This window comes from Cyclopterus lumpus, chromosome 7 (genome assembly GCF_009769545.1).
Source record: "Cyclopterus lumpus isolate fCycLum1 chromosome 7, fCycLum1.pri, whole genome shotgun sequence".
NCBI classification, from domain to species: domain Eukaryota; kingdom Metazoa; phylum Chordata; class Actinopteri; order Perciformes; family Cyclopteridae; genus Cyclopterus; species Cyclopterus lumpus.
The window spans coordinates 5080968-5097237 of NC_046972.1; the positions used below are offsets into that span (position 1 = coordinate 5080968).

Genomic DNA, 16270 nt, shown 5'->3' on the forward strand with positions numbered 1-16270 from the left:
AATTACATAACTTAGAACAAGCAAAAACTAAAGATGCGTGACGCGGAGCAGTTGTTCCACCGCGTGAGTGCATGATGGGAAAACGTCGAGACGCAGCCGGCCCGGGACCGTCGCAGAAAAACAAGCAGGATTTGATGCTTATTGGGGGGCTGAGATAAGATATCCCCCCCTCGAGGCCAATGATTTAAGGCATGAACATTAACTTTCTGAAGTGCATATGCTGAACAATAACAGCAGCCCCCCCCCCCCCCCCCCCCCCCCCCCCCCCCCTTTAAACTCCTCTCGAGAAGTCTATCACCCCCCCCCCATCCCCGATTAGACTGAGTTGAGTACAAGCAACGACGCAGCTGTGCTTTTAATCACGATGACGAACACGCCAGACTGAATGTTGTTGTTTTGAAACATGCAATGGAGATTGTATGGCATGTGAGGACCCACGGAGGTCCTTTAACTGTGCGTCAGGCCTGGGGGCTTCCACACATGCCAATAACAGTCGGGTGGTTTTTTCGGGAGCATCGGTCTACAGGCATCTGGTGAACTTCTCGCTTTGAACCTAAAAATTAACAACAAAAAGAAAAAGAAGCACGCACCGTCTCCAAGAATTTCCCTAAACCTGCACAAAAGCCCATCGTCAACCTACGCAAACGAAAAGCTTCGCAAACACTCGTGACACCCTCAAACATGTTTGCATCCCAAACGTTGAGTTGAGACTCCTCTCTGAACACCTGAGACTATGGCTAATAACTGCAGCATCATCACCGGCACAACGAAACCCATCTGGACCGCTCACACTTCAAACCACGAGACTCGTCACACCCTGGGAGTCTCTACAAACGGCTTTATTAGCACCATTCGGTGAAACCAGACTTTTTTTTTTTCCCCCTTCAATCTACCGAATGAAAATGCGCCTTTCGAAAAATATAAAGAATAAAATCGGGAATATTGAAAGTCATGGGTAACCCTTTAGGATACCATTTATTTAAAGAAAAAGACGAGGGTCAAGCTCCCCATCTCAGTTCGTGTAGCTCCGATAAATCTGTAGAGCCTCGTGAAGATATTAGTCAGTGGGTTTGGAGGAAAATTCTTTAACCTTCAGATATTCATTACAGCCTCTTTTAATCCATTCGAGGAGACTGCTGAACGGAAGCAGATCTAGTCCTTAAGTCGGGGCTGTGATAGAGTCAGAGACGTTGGAGAAACCAGTGGGTCAGGATTCCAGTGCTTGAGATCAAACTAATTTTCCAATGGAGAAACGTTTGTGCTTATGATGGCCTCTTAATCGTGGGGAAAAAAAACCATTGAATGTGAAACAACGCTTTTGGACAGCCCCGCGCCCCAAACTAGAGCTTCGCGTCACAAAATGCCGGTTTCCCCGAACCGGCTTTAGCAGCGGGATGCAAATGTTTCCCCTTCACACCGAGATGTGGGAAATAAAAAACAGCCGCATGGATCGTATGTCACATGTCGGCCAATCTGGGTTTAGGAAACCAGCCCTACGACTCCACACACACACCAGCACAATCCACTTGGATTAAACATCATCTATACGGACACAAAATAAAATGCACGTACAAGTTATCAAAATAACATTCATATAAATAATTTAAATAGCTATACTTAAGCTAAAGTCTTTGTCTAGAGTTTAAATGGCCAAAGAGCAGTGCTAATAATGTGCTGAACAATTTGGGGGGACAGACCTTTAGGGTAGTATTTTAGAGGATCACAGGCACAAATCATCTCTCCCCCCTCAGTCTAACCATCCCCCAAAACTTGCGATAGGTCACCAAAGTCACAGTCAAACAGTTCACTGATGCCTTCGTGGTCCTCCAGTCCAAAGTGGTAGTCGTGACTGTGGGGGGGGGACAGGTTGATGAAACCGTCCAGTTGGAGGGGAATGCCATCTGCATTCAGGAAGTCCGAGGAGGAGAGGGGCGAGAGGTTGAAATCGGGCATGTCTCCGAGGCTGGAGAACGGGTCGCCTCCCAGCAGCGATTCTGTCGCGGAAAGCGGAACAATCGAATAAATTAAATAATCAAGTGTACGGAAAACAGAGCAACGCCATTTGACCAGTCAGAGCAGGAAGAGACACATTCCTTTTTTTGTGCGTGTGCGTGTGTGTGGAATCGCTTGGTGACCTTGCGGATTGTGCTGAGGTCACAGGACAACCGGTCGCTGAAATTTGGTTTGAAAAAAAAATCAGCTCAACTAAAATGCATGAAAAAACTAAACGCTGAGCGTGCAGGAGCTGAAATAATATTGAATTAACACACAATAATTGTAGCCTAGGAATCAGCGCTGGGGTTAGCATGCTAGGCTAACCAGCCTTCACTTTAAGTGGAATACACACTTCACAGCGCAATGCGTCGCCCCAGATGTTTCACCACTAACTGTACATATCCAACGTGCTCTTGTTTAAAAATAGGGTTTGTTTGGCCTGCACCCAACTCAGGTTGGATGAACTTTGTAAACTTTATGGAATAAAAATGGAATTTCAATACATTTACTGAGAAATGTGACCACTCACCTGCGTCGCCACCCAACACCAGCGCCGTGGGGTCGTGCTGGGAGGCCGCCGTCACGGTGGACGACGTTGACGCCGGCGACGAGGAAGCCACGTCCTCGGCCGCCGCTGAACTTCTGGAGTGCGACTGGTCTGCGGATTGTGTGGGAGGCAGGATCAGGGAAGGGTCGGCATCGGGTTTAGAGGGACTACCTCCCGTCACGGGGCTGCAGACGCCCGAGCTGTCCTCTGGACAGAGGAAGACGTCGATTGGACCGCGCGTGCTCTTCAGCGACACCTGGTAACCCTGGGAGACGAGAACAAAACATGCACCGTCAGGTGGAAACATCACAACGCAGGGCCCTAGGAAAACTGTTCAATTAAATTTGATGCAACACAACATTGCATGTTAAAAATAAAAAGTAGCCATTCGTCGTTACCTTGCTGGGTTCTGAAACTTGCATCTGTGTCTCTGGTGGCGCTCTGATCACCATAACAAGCTGGTCCGGGGAATCAAAGGACTTCTTTAAGTCCTGGCAGCGCACGTAGCCCAACGTGACAAACGCAACGGTTAAGGAAACACAAAAAAGCTGTGGTGGCAAAAAAATATAACCAGTCACTTAAAAGTGGTCGAAAAAGGATATTTCTTGTTCTGCGGTTCCTCCGTGAGCAGTCGGAGCTGGAGGTTGCATTTGGAAATGAGCTCGTCCAGCTGCTCCTCGGCTTCTGTGAGGTCACACACCTCTCGCTGCAACTCCTTATGGCGGGAAACCAACGCCGCGTCAACCCGGTTACCACTGCAGGGGAAGGCGGCATGAGGAAATGAAGAAGAAAAGACGTTTATGGAATCCAAACACAAACCACAGAGTATAGTACGTGTTCTGTAGTCACACTCACAGCCATTGGATGTTGTTCTTGGACTTCTTGGAGATGAGCTGAATTCCCTCCAGGACATTGGTGATGTCGTAGATGCGTCTCTTCTGGACATCCAAGACCTGCGAGGCCCAGTTCAGATCCACCACGCCGTCCTCCGACTGGGACAGCAGGTTCAGGAAGCGCTTGGTGGTCAGGTTCAAGGAAGTGTCGTAGCGGGACTTATCCGTCGCGGTTCGAGGAACTGGACGGAGCACGCGTGGGTTTAAAAAGGCTGCTTTTATCCACAACTCGGAGAGCTCGGGATAAAAACATTCAAACGTTCACACTAAACTGCATGTAAATACTTTCCAAATAATCAATTATATTACAGGCTTTTAATAAAGTTATTATTTTTTAAACATTTCTTGGATTAAACCCATTTGAATATGTAGTTTGTCGAGGAAGTACAATGACCACAACAAGAGCGTTTAGACCGACATAACATTTTACCCTGTGTGTCTTTGAACAATCCACATAGATTTCCTGTTTTGTTTGTTGTGCGTGTCGTGAAGCGCCACGTCAGACAGCTGTTGCCTTTGCTGATAAAGGACAGCAGTTGGTTGTTTTTTTCGGACAATGACAGCTGTAGCAAAGGTCAGTTTGTATGGATTAGATGGATGTAGTGTGTGTGTGTGTGTGTGTGTGTGTGTGTGTGTGGTGTGTGTGTGTGTACCTCTGGGAGGAGCAGGTGTGGAGGGTGGCACTTGGCCTATGGACGGTCGGGTCGTGCTGACGTACTGATGGTCACTGTCCAGGTCCAACTTCCTCTTTACCTGAAGAGACACAAATGCATCGGTTATGTATTAGGAAGGGGGGGGGGGTGTCTCGGAGCAACCGGTAGACGGACTTCTACAGTTTTGTCAGGCGGGTAGAAGCACATTTGTCCAAACTATTAGTTCCCTCTCCCTCTCCTTACCGGCGGTCTTCCCAGCGCTGGCCGCCTCTTGTCCTGGACCCCCATGTCGACCGAGCCCTGTGGCGTGGCGAACAGCAGGATCTCCCCTGTGCTGGTGGGGGCGACGGCCGGGTGGAACCCCTCATCGCCGGGGGTGGTGATGATCACGATCTGGTGGCTCTCGCTCAGGTCAATGCTCCCGGAGTTCAGCAAGGTCTCGAAGTCAGTCAACAGATCCTCCGATGTCTGCCCCGTTATCAGAGTCTCTGACATTGCGGTGTGTGTGACCCGATGGGGTGGGGTGGGGAGGGGAAGACCCCTCCACTGGACTTCAGGGCCAAGCTGACGCTGCAGTTTGAGTATCAACACCCTCTTGGATCTGCTGTAGACGGTGAATTCGGGGAACAATGAAACTTCTTGAAAGTTTGCTTGCAGGAGTTTACAGGCAGCCTGGACATTTCTTTCAAAAGTTCCCCTTTCCTCTATTGTCAATCTTATTGCATATTTAAACACATTTTTTTTTAAATTAAAAAAGCAGCTACAAATAAATTATAAAACTATATCACTTCGACATGAATGACGACCTATTGGAAGCCAACTGTTGAACAAACAACATTGGGGCTTGGTGGTGAAACGGCCTCTCAGGATGTTTTGCCAAACAGGAAATTTGGCAAATAAAAAGACTGTTGCCCAAACACCAACACATTCCAGCTCCGAGCCTCGGGGCTCATCGGCTCATGAGTCCGCGAGGAAAGGGCCGACAATTCGGCCGTGGCTGAAGTAAACACTGGGGGGGTGTTAGCGAGCTAGCAAGCTAATCTTTTGTCGTCATCTCTCCAGTCAGTGACGTGGGAGCTTGAGCTGCGAGGCCCGGCCGCACTGCCCCGAACACACAACCAGCAGCCCTGCTAACACGGCTAGCTCGAGCCCCGACGACACAACACCGACACAAGTTAGCGAACAACCGGGGAGCGGCGGACAAACTCTCGGTTTAAGTCACTAAAACATCACAATGTCTCCTCGCAGCTCAGTTCAACGGCTGTTAAAACTTTGGAGCGGAAGTCCAACTGGTGAGCTATCGAAATAAAAAAAAAAATGATACATGCGACCCCCCCCCCCCCCCCCCCAAAAAAAAAAATAAATAACCACAAGTCCGGACACAATCTTTTTTCTTTTTTTTTGCAAGTGCACGTAAAGAAGCGACAGCTAGCTCCGCGGAGCAAAGCGCGAGAGAGTTGCACGTGAGGATACAGGGCGGGTTAGCATGCTAGCTGAGTTATTAGCCGCAGTTCTTCAACCCCCTCGTTTTGTTGGGGGCACGCAGGAAGTGTGAAATGTATGAAATAAACCGGGTGAAATGCAAGAGAGTCCTTTTTAAAACAGCGGCCGCCGGTCCGCCGGTCACTCGCACCGGGCGCGGTCCAATTATTAAAAGAAAGAAAGCGCCGGTCCGACCCCGTTAACGGCTGTTATTGTTGTTATTGTCCCAGCTGATCTACATCCAAACGGGACTCTGACAGTTTTCGCGCGAAATCTTTTTTGCCGCGAAACCGGCACGTGCTCCGATGCGACGGTTGCTATTGGTCAACAGGCCTCACTTCCCGCAGGTCGGTACTCGCGGCCTCCCGATTGGTGTGAACCGTTGCCTGTCATTTAGTCGAGCGGCGAGTCATCGATGCGACGGTGCATTCAGGTCCAACGCAAAAATCCGCATTCCCGATACGTTAGTTTTGTTACTATTTAACGCACAATTGATTACACTCCATATCGCGCAAAATGTGTCCCAGTAAAACTACTGCGCTTGACGCTGCTGCGCTCAAAACCCAAAGTGCGTCACGCCCTATTTCAATGAAGTGACACGTGAGAAAATGCCATTTGGAGCGACGCAAAACCTCAACCGTGACTTCTCGACGGCTTCAGACAGACACACAAGCTCTACCTCCCGCCGGTAAACATGTCCCAACCCCCGTCAGTCCATTGCGAACATTTATTCGGAAACCTTTGCCTCCAAATACTTTGCTTGAGCGTGTCTCGCTGCACTTTCCTAGCGAGGGGGGGTAGTGCGCCTCAACGGGCAGCCCCTGCTAGTCGAGCGCCGATAGCGCAAGAAAGAGGAGCTGCAAGATGGCGCAAGCTATATTTGAAGTGCTTGAAGGTAGGCACAATTTGTTAACAACCACGTAATTACAGCTGTAATAAAACGCCGGGCGCATTTCAAACAGCACCAACGTACCGGGGACCGTTTCCCACGTGAATAGAAGTCACTATGAAACGATACAAATGCGTCTGGTTCAGTTATAACGATGGAAACATCCCAGAGGGAGGAGTGACTGACTGTAAACAAACACACAGATTGATTATTGCTCAGACCTGATGGGCAGCTCGCGCCTGGGAGTCGTTTTCATTATATTGATCATCATCATACGTTGATATTTCTGCAGTGTGCCCTTCTGATGACAACACTGTACTGTTGCTGTAGTAGGCCTTCTATAAGGGCTAATGGTGTGTCTGTGTTGGTCGGTATGGAATTTACAGCGACCAATATTAGTTCCCTGAAGTATTCGTTATTATTAATAGTAGATGTGTGTATATTATTCCCCATATGCATCATAAGATCAATAGAGGATGAGTAGAGCTGAAGTAGCTGGAGATAAAGGTGCTGATTTTGATTTAAAGGCTAACTAGACAAATGCATATATTTTCATATTTTCATAGTTCTAGTGAAACGTGCAAGTATCGCGTGTTTAGAATACAATGAAAAAGCATGGGACTTATTACATGATTCTCCACCCTCCTCTTCCTCCTCTTCCTCAGGCATGGACAACCAGACAGTGCTGGCGGTCCAGTCTCTGCTGGACGGCCACGGTGGAGTCCCTGACCCGAACAATCAGAACGTCTCCGGGACGTCCACGTTACAGTCCATGGGTCAGTACAGCAAATGAGAGCTGAGATAAAACCAGCTGAATACATACAAATGCTAATGATGTCCAATCGTAATTTAAAACGTGTTCTTATAATGTATTATTGTAATAAAATGATAACAAAAGTCATACGAGAATAAAGAATAAAAAAACGTAAAGTACTTAAATTTGGATTCATTTATTTATTCGGCTGATCACACGTGGCAATGAGAAGCAAATGTAAACCATAATTACACTAGCAGCGTTTGCCTTTATGCCGCTGGTGTTATGGCTTTGCAACTTGTGTTTGTGTCGCATATATATATATATATATATTTATATATTTATATATGTGTGTGTTTTTATAAACGCAGATGACGAGGACGTGTTCCTGTGTGGGAAGTGTAAGAAACAGTTCAATTCTCTGCCGGCCTTCATGACACACAAGAGGGAGCAGTGCCAGTCCAGCGTCCCCTCCCTCTCCACGGTGTCCTTGGCCTCCACCAACGCCTACACGCCAGTGCCCTCGATCAGCTCGGGACCGCAGACCCCTGCCAACAGACAGGTGAGGGGAGTTAGGGGAGTTTTAATGTGTGTGTGTGTATGTGTGTGTGTGTGTGTGTGTGTGTGTGTGGTTGTGTGGGGTAACCTGATATAAATGAATGTGTATGTGGGGACGACGGAGTGGGAAAAAAAAGTTAACAAGTAAATATAATGAACAAAATCAAAGCATCTTAGAAATATTTTTTAATGTATGTAAAAGACAAGAGATGGGAAGAGAACAAAAGAAGAATTACTTGAGACGCATGCTGAAGATGAAGCCATGCGGTGACATTAATTGTGCTTTCTGAGACCACGACAAACATTTGTAATTTCCCGCCGGGGGGTTGACAGTATTTGGCAAAGTGGGTAGGAGGCGTACATTTTTTGACACCAACATGCGTTCCACTCGCTCCTTCTTGCTTGTGTTTTACTCTCATGTTTGTGTGACACTCCCCCGCTCCCACATCAGGTATCCACCTACATCACAGTACCCCCCTCCCCTCTGACACACACTCTGGTCCAGGGCAACGTGCTGGTCAGCGACGACGTCCTCATGTCGGCATCTCAGCCTTCCACCTCCATCGACCAGCCCCATGGCCGCCATGCAGACGCCTTCGCAGGTAGTACGGCGCAACATTACGGATGTGAAGCCACCAAAAAATGGACGATGCACAGCAAAATGTCAATTTTTTTGATGTGCTGTGTTGCAGAGTAACCTGAGCATGCACGCAGCTGGTGTCTCATACCTGCAGCATCACCACCACCACCACCACCACCATCATCATCATCACCAGCAGCAGCAACAACAACAACAGCAACAACAACAGCAACAACAACAGCAACAACAACAGCAACAACAGCAGCAACAGCAGCAACAACAGCAACAACAACAGCAACAGCAACAACAGCAACAGCAGCAACAGCAGCAACAACAGCAACAACAACAACAACAGCAGCAGCAGTCCTCCCACCCCCTGCCCTCCGGCCAAACACCGGCCCACCCCTTCCAGCTGGACAGCCCCGCCCAGCAGCCACTCTCCTCACAGGTCCCAGCAGGCCACAGCAACTCAGTGGTCCAGGTGTACAGCGCACTGCCCCACATGGGCGGGGGCGCAGAGATCACGCCCTTAGGTCTGCAGCCTTTCCATCCCGTGCATACGTGAGCGTGAAACATTAATGCGCCGTTTCCATCCCAGCCCTTTTTTTCTGGCTCGAAGGCGAAGCGGCACTCAGCCTCGTCGTGTCTCCCTCCTCAGGTGCCAAGTCAGTGCGTGGAGAGCCAGTCGTACACGACCCCCCCCCGGTCTACAGCCCCGGGAAAGCAGGGCGCCCAAAACGAAGACCTGCGGCATCACCGCCAATCTGACGGAGCTGGGCGACTTCGAAAAGGTCATCATCCCCAAGCGGTCGAGGAGCAGCAAAAAAAGCTCTGAAGGAGCCACAGGTGTGTGTGGGTGAGAGGGGGGTGACCTTTTGAAAGGACTGAAGATATTCATAGCTGATATTCTGTGCTTTCACAAACTAAAAAAACGTCAATGAAGGGAAATGATCTGAAACAACATTTATATTATATCTAATATATTGCTAGTAATGCTACTGTCACAGCTTCCACCACGAAGGAAAAACACATTCATGCCACACTGCTATTGTTAAATTCGTACAACATATAATATATATATATAATATATATATATATATATATATATATATATATATATAGTATATATAATAATGACCATGCATATGAAATGTACAAGGATGATTGTAAGATCAAAATGTGCTCACGCAATTTCCGTCCTCAGCAGAGCAGCTGAAAGGAAACGTTCCGAAGCTGAAATGTAATTTCTGCGACAAAATCTTTTCGAAAAACTTTCGATCTTCAGCAGCACATTAGAAGGTGCGTTACTGGCCAGCACGAGGAGGCTTCCACCCAGGATGGGAAAATAAGATTACTCCGTTTGCCTCTCCAGTAAACTTATTCTTTCTTTTCTCCAGTCACACGGGAGAGAAACCGTTCCAGTGCATCGTCTGTGGCCGAGCGTTTGCCCAAAAGTCCAACGTGAAGAAACACATGCAGACACACAAGGTTCTAAATAGTTTGTGATAATACCCTATTATTATTATTATTATTATTTTTTAACTCAAGCTTACAAATTCTTACAAACAAGTAATAACCCTCCTCAGAGTTTCAGCCAATGCTAGCCCAGACGTCTACTAATTTGACCGTTTGCTAAGCCCCGCCCCCTATTATTGACTTGCACATGTACCGCTGCAGAATTCACAGACCACCTCTGAAACAATAATGCCCTTAATTTGAGTCGGAGGCGGACAAGTGCAGACTTTATCGCTTCTAGTCGATCGTTATCAGGTGTAGCTAGTTGGCTAATGAAGCTAACGTTAGCGCCAAGAGTTCATTTAAAACACAGCTAAGCACACGAGATTACCGCTTTTAACAAAGAGAACCGTGTTCTGTATAATGGCGACATACATTTAATATTGTGTGTTTTTTCTTTTAATTGGGGCTAAAGCCGGTTGCCGGAGCATCTGCATGAGTCTAAACTCGTACATCGCAGCGTCCAGGACTTTGGTCTACAATGCTAACGTTTCCTGCGTACGCCAGGGGTCACAAACACAATGTTTAATCCCTTCCTTACACCTTTTCTCTTATAGCTTGGGTTTTGAAAGCTTTGTATACTCTGATCGGTCATGGCTAGTTAGGGGTGCTAAGCTATGATTGGACAATATAACTGTTTTCAGGGGAGGGGGGGGAGGGTTTAGCATAAAATTGTTAATTACCGCGGTGGTAAAACCGTATCGTAAAGAATGTCCTTATTATTATTGTTTTCATGAGACGTGAACGCAGCGTCGTGCCAACAACACGGTAAGAACAGCGGATCTTTATCTTTAAGGTGTGGCCCATGGGTGTGGCCAGCACGGTGTCCAGATTACCAATCACAGTCAAGGTGGTACCAGTGTCGTCCAATGAGGAGGAGGGGGGCGTGGAGCAGCAGCAGCAGCAAGGTGAACCGGAGGAGGAGGGGTCACAGCAGCAGAACTGTCAATCACAACCAGAGGAAGAGGTCGTTCAAACAGGTAAAATCGGTTGAACAATATTCATGCGTGATATGTAAATGATATTGATGAGCACATGCACTCAGATGCCCGATTATTAGGTACACCTTGTTAGAACTCTCTACATTAACCTGCAATAAATGCTGGATCTAATTATAAAAGTAATGACGGCTACTGATCCAGCATCAGATTTACAGCTCTGGCCCTGACAGCGAGATGCAATGCCTGATTTACAGAAGCTCCGGTGGAATCGGAGGAGAGCGCGGCCGAGGCTCCGGCCGATCCGGAGTGTACGCAGAACGGGCATCAGGTGCAGGTGCAGTCCAACCAGGACCAGCAGTGCCAAGCTCCGACCAAGCAAATCGTTGTGATCGACAGCTCCTACCAGTGCCAGTTCTGCGCCAGCAAGTTCAAGACCTACTTCCAGCTCAAGTCTCACCTGACCCAGCACAAAGGGGAGCAGGTGAGAGCAGAGTCCACACGTTCACTCACTCTTTGTCTCGTTTTTTGGGGATTTTATTTCTTCCACGGCGAGATTTAATAACCGCCGCCCCCCCCCCCCACCGCAGGTCTACAAGTGTGTGTTGAAGTCCTGCTCCCAGACCTTCCAGAAGTTGGATCAGTTCCTGGAGCACATCAGGACGCACCAGGAGCAGCTGACCTACCGCTGCCACCTCTGCAGCAAGGAGTTCCCCTCGCTGTTCGAACTGGGAGTCCACCAGTACTCCCACTGCTTCTGCCCGCAGCAGAGCACACGCAAGGAAACCAGCATCTACAGGTGGGCTCGATCTCTCACATTTGTGTAACTTCCGTATTGATTAGAGCAGAATAGAAGGGGGGTGGGGGGCACCACTGGCATCCCAAAGTTGGTACATCCTTCTTATCCCTAACAAAAAAAACACCCCTGTTTTCACCTCAGGTGTGTCAAGTGTCAAAGCCGATATTCGACCCAGGAGGCACTGGAGCAGCATCTACTGACCGCGTCGCACAACTTTCCCTGCCCACACTGTCAAAAGGTAAGAGTCTGCCATGTTTCGTTTATTCAAGTCACAGCGGAAGACCCCCCCCCCCCCCGCGGCGTCTCATCTTTTTCTCGTTGCTGGCCGTCAGGTTTTCCCGTGCGAGAGGTACTTCCGACGCCACCTCCCCACGCACGGCGTCGGCGGGAGGTTCAAGTGTCAGATCTGCAAGAAAGCCTTCAAGACGGAGCACTACCTCAAACTGCACACTCGCATTCACTCAGGTCTGAAAGACTTCCAGGAAGCATTCTGTGTCCCCTTTGTGTGAAGACCCATTGTGCCGGCTTCCTCAGCGTTATTCTCGCTGACTCGTTTCTTTAGGCAGCACTACGACCCAGCTCTGCACTTTATTCCTGTCACACCAGAAAATGTAGCAGCGACAGAAGGAAGAAGCTTTGTGTTAAAATAAGGAAGTGGTCAATAAAACCTGCCTCAGTAAACTCATTAAAGTCATTAAAATGTCAGCATTTTGAAAAGCGTTGGGAGGCTGCGCGCAATAGCAAGACGCTTGCTAGAGGAAAGAGTTCAGGAACATTCACACACTTGTACAGCACATCATTTAAAGGCCACGAATGAAAGTCAAGGTGTGAGTTTGATGCTGATCCCCTTTTTTCCAGGTGAAAAGCCATACAAATGCTCCCTCTGTGAGGCGACGTTCAACAGGAAGGACAAAGTGAAGCGACACATGCTCATCCATGAACCCTTCAAGAAATACAAGTGTCCCTTTAGGTGAGGAAAAAGCCCAAATAGATGATTTCACTTCCCTCGTTTTCCTACTTCCTACTTTTATTCAATGCTATCGTTCTGTTTCTTGGTCTTCAGGACACATGTGGGCTGCACCAAAGAGTTCAACAGACCCGACAAACTCAAGGCCCACATTCTGTCACATTCTGGTGAGTGAATAATATCCAGCCATCGTTTTCATCCAATCAAAGAGGACCGATAATTGCTTATGATATTGTCGTGAAGTCGTAGCAATAGTGAAACATCCTTTCCAACATAATGTGTGTATACTGTATATAAAAACAAAACAAAATGATAAGATCGAATGCGTTATATAAAAGGTGGTCACCTAGAAATATTGCTGTCGGATGACAATACCTGAGACTTGACTGGAAATCAGAAGGGCAATAGATTAAAAAAAAAGATAGAAATAGCATCTTTAGAAGTAGAAGTAGCTTAAATTGAGAGAGTTGCGGTTCTATACATTACAAGTTTGCATCAGGCACGACCTGAAAGTAGGGAACCCCTTTATTCGTATCAAAATGACATTATTACCGTGACTCTCATGAACTCCTCTTCCCTCCAGGTATCAAACCCTACAAGTGTCTTTTTTGTCAGAAGGCATTCAGCCGCAGGGCGCACATGCTGGAGCACCAGCAGTCTCACACGGACAACTACCGCTTCAGGTGCTCCACCTGCAACAAAGGCTTCACCCGACAGAGCTATTACAGGGACCACAAGTGTCCTGCAGCGGGGAACGGGACGGGGACCGAAGGAGGGGCCGAAGACGAGGAGGAAGACGAGGAGGAAGACGAGGAGGAAGACGAGGAGGGAGACGATGAGGGAGACGAGGCCGCCGCCGGCGTAACGGTGCCAGAGGAGAAGGCAGGAGAGGACGACGGGAGGAGAAGCATGTTCTTCAGGAGAGAAAGTATGCCGGGAGGTGACGACGGGGAGATTGACGACAGCTCCAGGGGCAGCCAAGAGCAGGCGGACACACACGAGGAGGAGGAGGAGGAAGAGGAGGAAGAGGAAGAGGAGGAAGAAGAGGAGGAGGAAGAAGAGGGAGAGGAGGAGGAGAGGACTGACGAGGGTTGTCAGGCTGCAATGACTATCACCAGCATCGAAGGACAGGAGGAGGAGGAGGAGGAGGAGGAAGAGGAGGATGATGATGATGCAATGGAACATGGTGGCATGGCGCTGGATCAGATTCAGAGCAGTGACCAAAACTGTTTGCAGCAGCCATGTTTGTAGTTTTTAATGTCATCTTAGCTGGAACGTTTTCTGCTCATGGACCAAACGAACCAAGCTATCCATTATTATTTATTTTTTCTAGTCTGGGAAATCATTATTTGTTTTATATTAAAACGTTACGCACACTGCTAGTGTTACCTTGTAGATCTATACTGTCAAAATGATCAGTGGACCTTTTCCATGTACTGGTGGACAATTGTTGTGCAAGATAAGCCACAGTGGTTCTTTTAAAAACGTCATAATGTCAAAAGTAATGGAAGTTTCTTCATGGATTTGATGTCGCAGAAAGTAAATTATTTTAAGCTTACCCGTGTCTCAAAGTGTATTTGTGTCCGTAGAAAGGTTCTTAACCCTCCTGTTATGTTTGTTTCTTAGGTACAGCAATGATGTTCCCGGGTCAATATGACCCGGTGAATGTTGAATCATCCAAAAGTTGTCAGAAACCAAAAGATCCTAAGGAGTATAGTTTTTACCTCATCACCAACACCTTTACTAACAATTCAATCAGTTTTTACAGGAATGGAGTTATTCACCCTCCTTAGATCAGAGTTCAATTGGGATAACTGACTCGTTCTAATGAAAAATACATGTTCAAACAATTGTTTAGGTACTTTGGAAAGATCTAGATATAAATTGCATTAGTCTACCATAACATGTATTTTCTCCTAAATTTTATTTGCATTTTGAAATTTTTTTTTTCATGGGGTGATGTAGATAAATGGAGATGAGACACCTGTGCTGTTCAGGGTCATATTGACCCGCTCACTCAAAATCAAGCCAAATGAGTCATAAGGATTTGTATTGAAAGTAAACTTTAGTTATATTTATTTATAGTGTTAAGATACATCAATTATATCATAAAAGATGACCAAAGGCCAGCGAGCAGTCGTCTTGGTGCAGTCGTATGTATCTGCAGTGTGTTGTTGGGAGGACTGCTCAGCAACCCGTTGGGATGTTTCGCCCCTCCTCTGCTAAGTGTGGGCTCAGTTTTCCTGAGGGGAAAAATAAAGGATCCCGTCAAAATAGTATCTGTATTTCTCGCACAGGTGGCGTCGTTAGAAAGAGAGTGTGTGTGCGTCTGAGATTGGGATGAAATAGGGTGTGTGTCATTCTGTCAGTCAGTCAGACAGTCTATTAGAAATCCTGTAGCACCATATTTATTAGGAGAGACATGAAAGAAACCCTTACATTAGTGTTTCATGTCCAATAAAGGTTTATTTAGGGGGAAAGTGAGAAGATAAGAAACATTGTTTAGTCTGGAAAGTGTGGTTCACGTGGGCTGATGGGCACATAGCAGGATAGAGATGAGTTCCCATAACAACCACCTGATATTTTTGTTTAAAGTTTGAAATGTGTACAACTTTATATATGGGGCTGTGAACAGGTGTGTGTGTGTGTGTGTGTGTGTGTGTGTGTGTGTGTGTGTGTGTGTGTGTGTGTGTGTGTGTGTGTGAGAGATGAATGTGGTGAAACATGGTGTCACATGTAATGAAACAAATGGTCTAAACTTGACACTTGACACATGATATTTTTGTATTATTTTTTGTAAAGTTGATTACACTAAATAAGTTAAGCGGAAGAAGCTTTATACAGAAAAAGTACTTACAAATATTTTTCCTAGATCTTCAAACTTTGAAACGGGTCAATTTGACCCGCAATATAACAGGAGGGTTAAACTGATGCGGATGATCAGACGGACATGTGTTTGTTGTTGTTGTTGTTGTTGTTGTTGTTGTTGTTGTTGTTGTTGTTGAGCCCGCTTCCCCTCAGCTGTCCAACGAGTGGGAGCACAAAGCAATAAGAACTATGTCCAAATGCATATTTAGTCATATGCACACGAGCAGGTCCAGAGTGGTGCGTGCTGCCCAATTCTACCTTCCACCATGTAGATGATGTCACCAGATACTGGAATTACCCGAGCTTTGTGATAAATAATGAAAACATGTTGAAATAACCAAATGCTGGATATACAAATAGCCTAAATGTATTATATAGTTACATATTTAATTCAAACACGTGCATAATACGTCTAATTCCTTTAAGGGTTCGACAAATAGATATTGTAGAGGTTTCATGTGAGTAGAGTGAATACTATTAACTAAGTTATTGGTATTTAAAGTACAATTATATTATATTTATGCCAAAGAATGTAATATATTGGGACAAAATAGAAGACATGACCTAACCTATAGGAGTAGAATAAACGTCCGAAGAATGACAATACATTTAAAGTTTATGGCTTACTCTATAGAGCCTTTAAAGTCAAGCGAGGTACATTTCATTTTTAGAGCCAAATATCATAATTTTTTAAAACATACGACATCATCGCTCTAAAAAAGCATTGAACAGGAAAAAAGGGAGAACCCTAGATAAGAACAACAGAGGAGCGATCCCTCCTCCAGGAGTACTGTACGCAGTTAATATTAAGACTAAGTAGACATGGCTGCTT

The 16270-nt window shown here is 46.6% G+C and overlaps 2 protein-coding genes across 2 annotated transcripts; one reads left to right on the forward strand and one right to left on the reverse strand.

Moving 5' to 3' along the window:
* Positions 1-1751: 1751 nt before the first annotated feature.
* On the reverse strand, positions 1752-5441 carry e2f1 (E2F transcription factor 1). Its single transcript, XM_034537053.1, has 7 exons — positions 4332-5441; positions 4089-4188; positions 3398-3617; positions 3145-3297; positions 2941-3055; positions 2525-2807; positions 1752-1994 (listed from the first exon to the last, which is right to left on the reverse strand). Exons 1-7 carry the CDS (start codon positions 4581-4583, stop codon positions 1753-1755), a joined length of 1365 nt encoding a protein of 454 aa, XP_034392944.1. The 5' UTR covers positions 4584-5441; the 3' UTR covers position 1752.
* Positions 5442-6391: 950 nt separating this feature from the next.
* Positions 6392-14128, forward strand: znf341 (zinc finger protein 341). The gene is given in 20 exon segments (XM_034537055.1): positions 6392-6465; positions 7125-7235; positions 7585-7775; positions 8223-8342; positions 8344-8373; positions 8464-8544; positions 8677-8906; positions 9006-9084; positions 9086-9197; positions 9556-9623; positions 9625-9650; positions 9749-9839; positions 10663-10846; positions 11062-11288; positions 11395-11603; positions 11745-11841; positions 11936-12068; positions 12462-12573; positions 12667-12737; positions 13154-14128. Coding segments are annotated over 20 exon segments (2871 nt in total). The 5' UTR covers positions 6392-6434; the 3' UTR covers positions 13822-14128.
* The last annotated feature ends 2142 nt before the right edge of the window (positions 14129-16270 follow it).